The 14026-nt window shown below is 40.8% G+C and overlaps 1 protein-coding gene across 19 annotated transcripts in view; it reads right to left on the reverse strand.

Moving 5' to 3' along the window:
* The window catches only part of ROBO2 (roundabout guidance receptor 2), a 615358-nt gene that overhangs the window by 35508 nt on the left and 565824 nt on the right, over positions 1-14026 (reverse strand). For all 19 annotated transcript variants that reach the window (XM_034792420.1, XM_034792471.1, XM_034792534.1 and 16 more), the window contains one exon: positions 9038-9194. In XM_034792420.1, coding sequence (XP_034648311.1) covers positions 9038-9194 — 157 coding nt within the window. The remainder of the gene's footprint in view (positions 1-9037; positions 9195-14026) is intronic.

Below are 14026 nucleotides of genomic sequence, written 5' to 3' on the forward strand. Positions count from 1 at the left end.
CCAAAGCAGTGACCATACCAAGAGAGGTTTGGAAGATTTGTTGTTACCATTATTCCACACATAACCCAATCATTACTCCCACACAGTCGGTAAATTAATCGTAACTGGAAAGGCAAGCAGCCTTTTCACATGCTGTTCTATAGCCTGCTCCACTCCACACTACCCTAATATAGCCCAGATGTAGGGGTAAGGGAGGGTGGTTGGCACAGGAGATGTCTATTCTGGTGTGATGTAAACAAAAATCTCTAAATTGAGGAAATTCTCAGTTGGACACTTAGGATATGTCTACACTGGGTTTTAAAACCCCTGGCAGCAAGTCTCAGTGCCTGGGCCTACAAACTCAAGCTCATGCTACAGCCATTAAAAATGGCAGTGTAGAGCTCAGGCTGGAGCTGCCATGGGATTTAGAGTGCAGTGTGGACATACTCTTAGGGCCATATTTAAAAAAGGGTATTTAGGCACGCAGCAGGATTTTCAATAGTGCCTAGATGCCCAGCTCCCATTGGAGCTGGATACCTAGGTGTTTCTGAAACTTCCAGTAGGTGCCTATCTGCATCTTTAGGCATCTAAATATTTTTTTAAATTTTGCCCTTCGGTCCACATTCTACCCCCTTTTTGCTGCATGCTCATTACAAAGGAGCCAGAAACAGGGGAGGGAATATGGCTCTAAATGTAAAATACTAGTGTTCATTAATACATTATTACATCTTTGGCTTTCAGTGCACTATATGTAGTGAATTCAAAAGTTATGGTTTCCACAAAGATTGTAAACTGCGTACATTGCCTTTCTGTATTTTATGTAACCTAGAAAAAGTATTAAATGCATACAACAGCAACACACCCAATTCACCCCAAGCACAATGGGAGGTTATATACACATGATAAATTACAGAGCCATCTGATAAATTGCATTTATCATGCACCTGGGCCTCTCTGCCAGCACCTCACCTACTAATTAATCTCTGTTGGGACTGCTTAGATGACATTCTAAATTTCTAAATATCTTCAACACAGTTGCCACAAATTTAAAAAAAATGCCAAAAAATATTTCCTTCTTTCATTCTTCTCATATAAGGAATTCTCAGCTAGAATTACGTTGGTCTGAGAGTAATACTCAGTCCTGGCCCAAAGAAAAGTTTAGGGTCTAATATATTGTGACTCAACAAGGCTAGAAACTGAAGTTGTATTTTCCATTCCAATAAAGCTATTGTTTCTAGTCCTGACATATCATGAGAGAGAGAACATTAAAGTTACATTATGAACAGAAAAGCTATTTTACCCAATATTTAGAGACTTCTAAAATGAATGAAAGTACAATTTCCCTCTCCCTGTGTAGAAGTCTATACAGTTTAGATACATAATTGTTAAAAGAGCTTGACTTTACAGACAGAAGTTTGGTGGAAAGGATCATGTAATTAAAGACAATATCATAATGCATATGCACAGGCAAACTTAATCCTAACCTTTGAATGATTGCTTTTGAAACCTTAATGTTCTTTTAAAATGTTTTATGTAATGTAACATGTACGGAATACCTGATGGAGTGATATAGTATCAGGGCATTGCTAGCACTTATCTGTGATGACCTTCACAGCTAACTCATTTCATCTGATATACCTTGCTTAGTTTTTGGAGCTGATGAAACTGTAGCACAGTAAATATTGTTAACATCCATTTTTCTGAGTAAAATACAATTTTACACTTTCATAGTAGCTATCTATAAAATATGAGTGTTTAATATCACCAGGGATTTCTGGCAATGATTCCACAGAAATTCACTTATAGTCCATGTCTGAAACTTGTCCTGGAAAACCCAAAATCTGTATGTTCCCATTACTGTTGTCACTTTATAGTCTTATGTTTTTTAATCTATTTATATTTGGCTGTTAACGAACTAATATATACTCCATTGACATGTTGCCTTCTCCTTACAATATGAATTAGATAAGATAAACAATGTGATAGATTGGTCTTTATACCGCAGCTTTGTTATAATAAACAATCTTTCAAGCAGGGAAGGTCCCTTTCTTCAGGAGTTGTCCAAAAGGATGTATTTGAACTAAAAGAGTATCATATTATTACCTTCATTACTTTTTCCTCAAGAAGCAATATGATTAACAATTACATTAATATCGCAACTAATTAATTTTTCCTTTTTATTTCTCGTTAGGAATAATCAATAGCAATAATTAAACGTGTCTTATAACTACCTGTCTGCATGAAAGGTTTCATTACTGGGGTCGGGTGGAATGATGTATATTATTAATGATAAAATTAAACACTGAAAAAAATACTAAAAATAAAAGGTAATAATAATTAAACAATCAATGTTCAATACAGCCACTATCCAGATTATTAACTAAAACAAGGAGAAAAATACAGTTTCTTGAGAAGGGGAATTGGGAGGGTGCTTGACTGACAATAACTCAGGGAAAGGAGAGAAGGTACAAAGGGCATGTGGGGGAACTATGAAAAGTTAGGGAAGACAAAAGGGAATGGAGATGGTGTTAGCGGAAGATCAGGAAAGAGAGCTGGAAATATCCACACACATTGACTTTCTGAATATCTTACCCAACAGCCCATGCCATACAAAAGTCTGCTTTGATTTGGAGATGATGTCTCCTCCCTCAATTGAGAGAATAGGACAGATTCTTTAGCTCATCCAGCATAGCTGAGGCAAAAGGAAAGGCTGGGGGGGGCAGCCACAGGTAGTCAGTTGAAACTATTTTATAATCCTTAGCCACTCAACTCCAGTGCAAGTTGGAGCCACACAGGAACAGCACTAAGTTAGGTCACTGGAGAATATGGCATCATGGAGCTCTGCTATGCCACACTGGTTCCTCACCCCATTCCTTTATCCATTTCTGTGGCAGGTGCCTGGCACAGCAGGTGGCAATCATCTCCATGATCAGGGAGTTCCCCTGTACAGGGGGAATTCTCCACTGGCTATCTTTGGCCATTTTAAGGCCATTTGTGCAAAGTGCCTTAGTGGCACAAAATGGTCTTAGTGACCTGGAGAATTTGGCCCAATATATCCATCTTATGTTACAAGGGTTTGGGGGGAGCATGGGACTGATTTTAGGCCCTTGTACACATCTGGAGAACAGTAAAGAGCTAAGAGTTTGGCTAGATGACCATGACCATTGTTCTTGGTTGCAGACATCACAACAGTTAGTTCTGGACTGGATTACTATAATGCACTTCATCTGATGCTACGCTTGAAAACAATCTGGAAACTTAATCTGGTGCACAAGGTTGCTGCCTGCTAATTTAATGACGAGGCTAATGCAGATTGTAATATACCTGTGCTTCACAGGCTGCTGCCTACGTATAGGTCTCCAGGTGCAATTTAATGTGTTAACTTTGATGTATAAAATCCTTTGCAATTGAGTTTAGTTAGGATGCTCACAGTAAGAGTCCATAAATGGAAACTCAGGGATTAGGGAGAGGAGAGGGTTGGAAGTTGAACATTCTCCAGGACACTGTCCTGCTGGTATAAGTTTGTTCATCTTCAGATCACATTGCAAGGCCTGTCTGAATGGATTCAGTTTTCCTGTGCAACATGGGTATTTCCAAATATGTGATTTTAAAAGTTAAAATGTAATGTTATGGTGGGTATTTATGTTAGAAATCAAATGAATTACGATGAATAAAAATATAAAAATAAAAATCTAAGCAACTTTTTTCCAACATGTCAATATTAAAGCTGACATAGGAAATACAATCTTGATTTTGCACTTTCATTTGACTCTAGAGGTTGAAAGAAAAAAGATGCAAAAGGCCAAAAATGTACTGGCTAAATCCTCAGCTGGTATAAATCAGCGTAACTCTACTAATTTAAATGGAGCTGTGTCTATTTCTTCCAGCTGCAGATCTGGTCTATACATTTAATTTATTATTATTATTTTTTTGTCATTTTGATGTATTTTAGAAAGTCTGGTTGCCATTACTATCAATGTGACATTATAAGTAACTGAAAAGTGTAATTTGAAAGATAAACACAGCAAAAACTGAGCCTGAATTGTGTGCAACTTGGAAGTGTGTTGTCAATATCCCTGATTACTCTACCCTTAAATAACACTGGTCTACAATTTTTGAGAAGTCGTCTGCTTCAGAGATAAAATGTGCTATTTATTATGTATTTTGATGTGCTGAATTCAAATATGACAATTAAAACAACTGATTGGCTACTGTTTCTAAGATATTTAAGTTTTTACATTTTATGTCTATGTATATTGTGTAGATAGTAGAGTTTTAATCATAAATTGTAAACCTAGGTCTTTTCATGTGTTTATGGTTGCTTTACATGATAATATTTCACCTTTCCTGTTTATGTAACACTTTAAAAATCAGCAAAAGGATTATATAAATAAAATTTATTATGAAACAAAAGGCAAAAAACTATTATGTACATAGTTTAGTCCTATTCAGTGTCTACTCGGCGCTTCTTGGCTTGCCTCTTGTATTCATTAAATGGAGCATCTCTTGTTACTGCCCAGCAATAGTCTGCAAGCATTGATGGGCTCCATTTGCCCTGATAGTGTTTCTCCATTGTTGCAATGTCCTGGTCAAATCGCTCGCCGTGCTCGTCGCTCACTGCTCCGCAGTTGGGTGGAAAAAAATCTAGATGAGAGTGCAAAAAATGTATCTTTAGTGACATGTTGCAACCAAGGCTTTTGTATGCCTTGAGGAGGTTTTCCACCAACAACCTGTAGTTGTCTGCCTTGTTGTTTCCGAGAATATTTATTGCCACTAACTGGAAGGCTTTCCATGCCGTCTTTTCCTTGCCACGCAGTGCATGGTCAAATGCATCATCTTGAAGAAGTTCACGAATCTGAGAACCAACAAAGACACCTTCCTTTATCTTAGCTTCACTTAACCTTGGAAATTTTCCATGGAGGTACTTGAAAGCTGCTTGTGTTTTGTCAATGGCCTTGGCAAAGTTCTTCATCAGACCCAGCTTGATGTGTAAGGGTGGTAACAAAATCTTCCTTGATTCAACAAGTGGTGGATGCTGAACACTTTTCCTCCCAGGCTCCAATGACTGTCAGAGTGGCCAAGCTTTCTTGATGAAGTGGGAATCTCTTGCATGACTATCCCATTCGCAGAGAAAATAGCAGTACTTTGTGTATCTAGTCTGCAGACCAAGCAAGAGAGCAACAACCTTCAAATCGCCACAAAGCTGCCACTGATGTTGGTCATAGTTTATGCACCTCAAAAGTTGTTTCATGTTGTTATAGGTTTCCTTCATATGGACTGCATGACCAACTGGAATTGATGGCAAAACATTGCCATTATGCAGTAAAACAGCTTTAAGACTTGTCTTCGATGAATCAATGAACAGTCTCCACTCATCTGGATCATGAACGATGTTGAGGGCTGCCATCACATCATCGATGTTGTTGCAGGCTACAAGATCACCTTCCATGAAGAAGAATGGGACAAGATCCTTTTGACGGTCACGGAACATGGAAACCCTAACATTACCTGCCAGGAGATTCCACTGCTGTAGTCTGGAGCCCAACAGCTCTGCCTTACTCTTGGGTAGTCCAAATCCCTGACAAGGTCATTCAATTCACCTTGTGTTATGAGGTGTGGTTCAGAGGAGGAGGATGGGAGAAAATGTGGGTCCTGTGACATTGATGGTTCAGGACCAGAAGTTTCATCCTCTTCCTCTTCCTCGTCTGACTCAAGTGAGAATGATTCTGGTGCATCAGGAACCGGCAGTCCTTCTCCGTGGGGTACTGGGCGTATAGCTGATGGAATGTTTGGATAATGCACAGTCCACTTTTTCTTCTTTGACACATCTTTCCCAACTGGAGGCACCATGCAGAAGTAACAAGTGCTGGTATGATCTGTTGGCTCTCTCCAAATCATTGGCACTGCAAAAGGCATAGATTTCCTTTTCCTGTTCAACCACTGGCGAAGATTTGTTGCACAAGTGTTGCAGCATATGTGTGGGACCCACCTCTTGTCCTGATCTCCAATTTTGCAGCCAAAATAAAGGTGATAGGCTTTCTTAACCATAGTGGTTATACTGCGCTTTTGTGATGCAAAAGTCACTTCACCACAAACATAGCAGAAGTTATCTGCACTGTTCACACAAGTACGAGGCATCTCTGCTCACTTTGGCTAAACAGAAATGTGTCCCTTTGCAAAATCAAACACTGATAAATAAGAGAGCACAACACTGTATGATTTCTAGAGCTGATATAAGGCAATTTGTTCAGCAGGGTGATGTAAGCTTCGTTATGATTGCATCATCCATGACTTCTAGGAATAACATGATGCAATTCATATCATGGTATGACGCAATAACAGCTTCAGATTGCATCATTCATTGTTTTGCCTAAAAAGCAAGTACTGTCCAAACCCAGTCATAGCTTTATTCATAGATCCAGTCAAAGATGTATTTTAGTCATTTCTGGTTTAAATTGAGATCCCTTCCCTTTATAACTCACTTATCCTCTGCCATTCCCAAGTCAAGGGTCGTATATACTGACCCAATAGCATATCTTGAAAACTAGAGACAATCAACAATTTTAAGCATCATTTTCTTTCTCAGTGACCCAGAATTAGTAACGTTTGACTACATTTATTTCAGAAGCATTTTGGCTGTAGAGCAGTGTAACCAGTGTTGTTTTGGTGACTAATATAATTTCTTCCATCTAGATAACAGATATTTTATGCAACTAAGAAGTCAAGCCCTGTGTCACAAAGGCTTTCTCTAGATGGTACTTCAATTCACTTGTCTTATTTATCAGTTTGTCATCTTTAAAGAAGATGGAAGTGGTTTGCCTATTATTGCGGAATTAATTTAGTTAAATATTAGCACACATTGATTTTAAAAAATAATTAAAACACCAAGCTGATCTAGAGAATTATTATTATTTATCATATCTTAAATTTGTATAGTAGTCTATTAAAGTAGATTGCATTTTTGGAAAAAAATCCTTAAATATAGACTGTACTTTGAAGTCCAAAATATATATAGGAAATAGAGCTGCATGAAATTTGGGGTAAAAACTTTTTCCCTGAAAAATGCATTTTTAGGTTGACTGAAATGTTTAAAGAATTTCAGTTGAATTGACCAAATTTGTTTGGCTGGAAAATATATTTGAATAGCTCTAGTAAGGAGTATTACTGATTCTGGCATGCTTACTCAGGCTGAATGGAGTCTTACTCTGGAAGTCATCCCATAAATTCATGGAGCTGGATACTATTCAATGTGAATAAGGGTAGCAGAACCTGGCTTAAAGGCAATATTTTAGATTTATTTGATCACCTACATTTTGGTATTTTGGAAGGAGGGTGGTTTAAAGGGACATGTAGATCTTTGTAAGCATGATAGAGATTAACTAACAGTATACTGTTTATGCCAGATTGTGGGGGGAAACATAAGCATGGATCTGAGCCTTTGCTCATTTTCTGAAAGGAACCATATCAAAACTTTTGTGCCCATATCAAAATAGTGTAAATAACATTTCTTTCCATTTCAGTAACTAACAATTTTTTTCCTTTCCCATGACATTCTAATAGGCTCCAGCTCCTGCACAACATATTAATCTCCAGTAGCCTCCTTTTCCACCCACCTATCTGGAATTCACTGATTGCACTGCCCCAGCCTGCTCTGTGTAAAAGTGTGGCGGGGGGCTTCACACACAGGGCTACCCCTTTTAAACTCTTCCACCTATCCGGTTCCCAGGGGATGAGTCAGTGTCACCACGCTTGCCCCTTGCCCCTTTTACAGCAGTTTTCCTCTCCACCCCCACCCCAGCCATAAAGCACTGTTCCCTTTATTCAGCCAGCCAGACAACTCCCACATCCCCCTCTAAAGGTGCAGAGTCCATTTCTGGACTTAGGGGGCACAGCTCTGTGGCAGTCTCTCTATTAGGCCACAGTCACATCCATATTCAGTATTCCTATTCTGAGTTACATAACCCAGAATATGGCAATGCGAATTCTTCTTTTGGGACTAGTGCCCTAGAGAGAAGGGTCCAGAACAGTTTTGCCACACAATAAGAGGTTGTATCAATAATAAGTGTTGACTAAAGATGCTGGTGGTAGAGAACAGTGTGTGGGGAAAAAAGGGGGAACAGGTAGGAAGGAAAATTAAGGAAATGTGTTGGACAGTCAGAGAAAAGAAAAACTGTGAGGTGAGAAAGAAAAATATGAACCTGATGGTGCTCCGTTGACTTCCACAAGCTCCACCAGAGATGAATTTGACCATTTCCATCTGTTTTCCCACATTTGTTATAATTTATTTTTTGTTATATTGTGATTGTTCTCCTCAAAAATGTTAAATACATCAGTTATGAAAACAAATCACAGGGTTGTTTCTTTACATAAAATGTTCACTCCCATTTAAAAAATGTTTGTGGCATGCTTTTCTGTCCCTGGGAATGAGTTTTAGCAATCCAAAGAGGTTTAAAGTGTCAAGATGCATGTTTAAACTCCGGAAACTCACACATATAGCGTGTCTATAACTTGAGCTCCTTTTTCAGCTCTGCAAGTTGAGTATCATCGACTGGCAGGTCTTCTAAAATTATTCCATTTTGGTGTCTCTTTGGTGATTAATCTGTTGCCAGACTTTAGAAAAGTCGAAAAGCCAGATTCTGCCACCCTTCCTCTGCAAGAAGCCCAATTGACTTCATTGGAGCTACTTGCAGAGTAAGGTACTGCTTCGCATGAGTAAGGGCAGCAGAATCAGCTCTAAATTATTATGAAGCAAGGTTATACTTGGTGCCCTTTTGAGACACTCTGAAGAGAATCAATGAGACTTGATCATGTAACCATTACTCATGGAAGCAGAGACCCTGGACTTCATTAAGACAATTTACATGATGAAAGGTTGCAGGATAAGGCCCTTATTTCACAGAGATGGTATATTTTCTACCAAACAATAAGCAATATAATAACTGGGAATGCGTTGCCATGACTTGCAGACAGTCTAAGATAAGGATGTTTTATTCACACTAAGACAAAATTGACTGTGATAAAGAACTACTGATTGTGTCAAAAGAAGAAAAGGCCTCACCCTGCTTCTTGCTGGTCCTCTCCATAGTGCTCTAGCTCTGTGCCTGGTAGCGGCTGCACAGGAGGAGGTGGTAGAGGAACATTGGCCCAGTTAGACCCATTATTTTTCTGGGGCTTGGAAGTATTTTTGTTTTTCTTCTTTTTTCCTCCTTTCCCACCTGCAAAATCAACAAACGTTACAGAAATATAATGGAAAAAAATATGTTGGCTTTGTACACTTTGGACGAATTCTGATTCCAGATGGCATATCCAAAAAAAAGAAGATGTATTTATATCTTAGCAACATCAGCATCGACATGCTAAGGTTGTTTTAAGGTTCTAAATAATAATAAGATGAAATGGGAAAATATTCTACATAATTGCTGAAAATTGCTTCTTTTAAAAATCTGAACCCCATAAAACCTCATCACAATGGTGCATAAACTGAATAAGGTAGAAACATAGTTTTTCTTTATCAAAAATATATGTATTGATTTATTCATGTCTGCTTTAAGCCTCCGTGCATTCATTGTTGGAAAAAATAATAGACCACAGCATATTCTTTCAAATGTCAGATTTCAGTGTATTTATAAGACTGTTTTGCATAATCTCTTTCTGTGGAAAACAGAGAGGTTAAGGACACAACCTAAAACTTTGCCATTAGAGTCAATTTCTTTCAGACAGAATGACAAGCATGGTTGTCAAAACGTAAGGTAAAAGTAATTGGGTTTCTGCTGAAACAGTATTACCAAGTTCAATTAAAAAAAAGTATCAATGAGCCTTTCAAAATGTTTTAGGAGAGTATGCTTCACACGGCTTATTTTGTAGAAAGCATGCAAATAGCTTGTGGACAATGGGCACTACAATTGGATGTGCAATTCAGAACTGGGAAGATGCAGCTGGAAATGAGGTGGGTAATATTCCTTGCTTTTCTCCCTCTTTTTCCCCTTTTTGTTCCTTGTCTTGTACCCTCTTTCATCCACACTTTCCTTTGCTCTTTTCAATCTTTTTGTGCTACTTCCATTTGAATCACTCCTTGTTCGGTGGAAACCAATCCGTTTCTACACATCTCTTCTTTACTTCCTCCTTCCTCTCTACCCTTTTTCTTTCCTTTGTCCTCTCTTTATAGTACAACCTCAAAGATACGAACACCAGAGATAGGGACTGACCAGTCAACCGGACAACATGGGGAACCGAAAATAAGCTATCAGGCAGCAGCAGAGACAAAAACAAACAAACCAGCAAATACAGTGCTGTACTGTATTGCATCTTAAAGGGAGGTACCCTCACGCCCTATTCATCACAATGCGGAGCAGCCACTTATAGGTTGGAGGTGGTGAATGTTGTTTTTCCCTCCCTCTCCCGCTCACCCCTGTCTGGGAGGGGAACAAGCTGGCAAGCTCAGAGCCTGGGAAAGAAACTTCCTGAGCTGCTACTGAAACATGGCCTGGAGTGCAAGCTGCTGGAGCTGGAGCCCGAGCTCCTGCCTGCACGCTGAGCTCTGGAGGAGCAGCTCAGTTTTAAAGGGCTACAGCCTGCACCATGCACCGATTGACACTGTGGTGCCCTAGGTTGCCTCACTCATCACCCTTTCAGCCAGGGAGCTACAACCAGCTGCCTGCTCCCACTCCCACTCGCCAGGCAGCTACTGCAGAGCTGTGATCCCCACTCCGAGCAGTCCGTCCTGAGGAGCATCCCATAATGGCTTGTCAGAGTCATGAACATTTCAGAGTTACAGACAACGTCCATTCCTGAGGTGTCCGTAACTCTGAGGTTCTTCTGCATTTTATTCTCTCTTTTCCTTTGGCAAATGCAATTTTGGGAGGTAGGACATGTACAAAAGAGATGGTTGTTCCAATCCCCCTGTCATTCCACCCCCCCTCCTATCCCATGCCACTATGTTGTCTGATGTTCCCATTCCTATGAGATTACAAGAGAGGTAAATCAGTCATCACTCAAGCCTCTTGTCTCCTGTACCTGCACTGGGTGAGATGCAACCAACATCATGGCAAGATTTCCATGCCCCTGGCAGAGCCAAAAAACAACCACCCTCTATGTTCTGATCAGTCCTACTCAGAGTGAATTTTCTAGGACTGGTGTGCCAGCATCCTCCCTTGGAACATCAACTATTACTTGTCATCCTTAAACTGGGGTGTTTTCAGGGGGCAATTCAGGGGCTAGATAATGTGGGGGTGTCAGTCTGTCAGTGGAGGTGGATTAAAGATTGTCATAATAGTCTACCAAACAACCCGAATAGTTTTTCATCAATGTGTAATCAGCAGCATCCATCCGAGAAGCCTACAACACAGCTGAAGCCATTAGCATTTCTAGGCCCATCATTAAAATATTTCCCACACATATTTGCCACCACCCCAAATCAACAAAATTTCAGATAGCTCCTCTGAATCCTAGCCAAGAGGAGGAGTGGCAATGACCATGACTAAGATAAATAAAGTCACGATATATTTTGCTATCGCAGCGCAAAGAGAAGATGCAAGCTAGTCTTCAACCACTTGGAAAAACCGGTGGTTATTGTGGAAGTCATGAGATCCTGAGCAAAACCCAGAAGCATCAACCAGAACAGTAAGTCTATATGATTCCAGTACTGGATTCTTCAAGTAGTCAGTCATCTTGTGGAGGAATCCAGGGGAGTAATAATTCCCATGTTAGTTTCTTGATTCTACAGGAAAAAATTAAGTGGACCAACCCACATGAGTTCATATTTGGGATGAAGCATCTCCTACAGCAAAGACTAGCTTCAGAAAGCACAGCCTAATCCAGCCTGTCCATTCTACTCTCATGTTATGCTGATCTGAGTATGCAGTTAGGCAAATACCAGCCAAAATAGGGTCAAAGGTCACAATACCACAAGCAAGACAGGATTTCTAAGCCATGATTGAACTGTAGGTGGTGCTGCCAACCATGCATCAAGCGTGCTTGTCTCATCCCAGCAATATGAGCAGAAAACCAGCAAGGGGCATAATGATAGAGGCAGGGTGAGTGCCGCTCAGGTACACCAGAACTTTTCACTTGTGAGGGACAACAGCCCCTTTTGATAGCTAAGGAGTGAAGAGGCAGTAGAGACTGCCACAGCAATAGGGCTGCTTCTTTATACTGAAGTGCTCAGTCACCTCGTCCCTCTCCTGCAGGCTGCCAAGCTGGGGTTCATTTCACCCCAGCTGGAGGGATGCTGCAGCTGAGACTCCCCATTGTAGCTAGCTCATTTCTGTGCCTTCTCTGCCAGGGTTCCTCCTCTTCTCTCTGGGAGGGTCTGAGAGCTGGTAAGAGGTAGGAGTCTGGTAGAGCTGGGTGGGATCTGAGCTGGTTAGAAGGAGTTCTAGCTATGAGACTGGCACAGCAGTCTCTTTTCTTCTTCCCCTCTTTGGAGACAGATTAGGAGGAACTTTCAAAGGAAGGGGAAAGTGTAGGAAAGGAAGACTTTGGAGAATCTTAGTGGGGGGCAGGAAGGAAAATGGGGTAGCAGCATCCTGGAGCAGCTTAAGGAAAAAGGAACTTCCAGGGAATAGATTAAATGCATCCTTGGGAAGGAGAGGATAGAAATGAGGCTGGAGGGACATGGAACCTTGCAAGGACAGGAGATGGACATAAACTGGGGCACCTGAGGCACCTTAGAGAAAAGGGGAACCAGTAAAAGGGGTAACTTTGGGAAGGCAGTGGGGACAAGTAAAAGGAAGAGCTTGGGGAAGGCAGATATAAGGTGCACAATAGGGAGGAAGGAATCTGTGGAAGACAAGAACAAGGAAGGAAGTTGGGGCAAGGAAAGACAGGGGAGACGTTGAACATTGAGGATAGGCATGGTGTGTGTGTGTGACCCTAATAACATACCAATGCAAGATGTTCATTGTTATCTGCTAATGTCATAACCTGTATCTAAAAGGTGTCATGTAAGATATCAATAAAACACTAATAACATACTGATCATTAATATTGTTTCATGGTGTATGTACGGAGGACAAATTCAAAATTACAAACATATTGGATACTGTGTTATCAAAGTGTGTCTGCCAGGCAGGGCTAAAGTTACCCTACAAAGGAATATAGTTCTGCCACTTTGTAGGTGCTTTTAAAATACAATAAAAGACAACATGAATGTAATTTACATAGATGGTGCTCAGGACCATTAAGCCAACAAGGGGAGCACTACTGAGCATCACAGCAGGGGAGAAGATTGCAGTAAACAAATCAATTTAGCATTTTAGCAAACACAAGCGGGGAAGAAACCAGCATGGAACTTCCTTCACCACCAGACTCCATGTTGCCTTAAATGAACTTTACCCTGGGGAAGAAGGGGTAACCTTCAGAAAAATCCATTTCCAAGGTGCACTGGACTATAAAAGAGATGGGCAAAGAATGACAAGGGATCTTTCACCTAAGATGACAAAGGAACTGAGCACTTTGGACTTTGTGGGAGATCCTGACCAACGGGGCACTTAGCCATCTTTCTGGAAGGTAGATTGGTAAGGAAACTACCTCGAACATTTTTTAAAAAATTTTATTTCTTACTTTATTGAAAGAACTAACAAATCTTAATCTCTTGCTGAGTGGTGCAGGAAAGGGCAGGACATTGCAGAGCACAGAGTTTTGAGAAAATTTGGGACTGAGGGTAGGGGTTGGGGTCATCTTGCCAGATGTAATTACGGCTGGTGGAGGACAGAGTGTGGCAGTGGTGTAACAAGTAGGCTCCTGGAATCAGATTTGCTTAGTCAGAGCTGCTTAACACACAGGCACTCTCAGTGCAGGCTTGTATGCCAACTGGCAGCCTCCAGCCAAGGATGAAGCAAAGCATTTTGAGGCACTCAGGGTTACAGGGCAGGTAATGACACAACCCCTCATCAGTCTGGATTGCACCCCAGAATGTGATGGGGATCCCGGGAAAGTGGGCACCTTGGACACAAGTACAAGAAGAGGACCTGGGGCAAGGAGAGCTGGGGAGTGTGGGATGCTGTGACAGCTGGACCTTGGGGAGAAATGACAAGTACTGGGAGACCTT

The sequence above is a fragment of the Trachemys scripta genome, chromosome 1, assembly GCF_013100865.1.
Source record: "Trachemys scripta elegans isolate TJP31775 chromosome 1, CAS_Tse_1.0, whole genome shotgun sequence".
Classification (NCBI taxonomy): Eukaryota; Metazoa; Chordata; order Testudines; family Emydidae; genus Trachemys; species Trachemys scripta.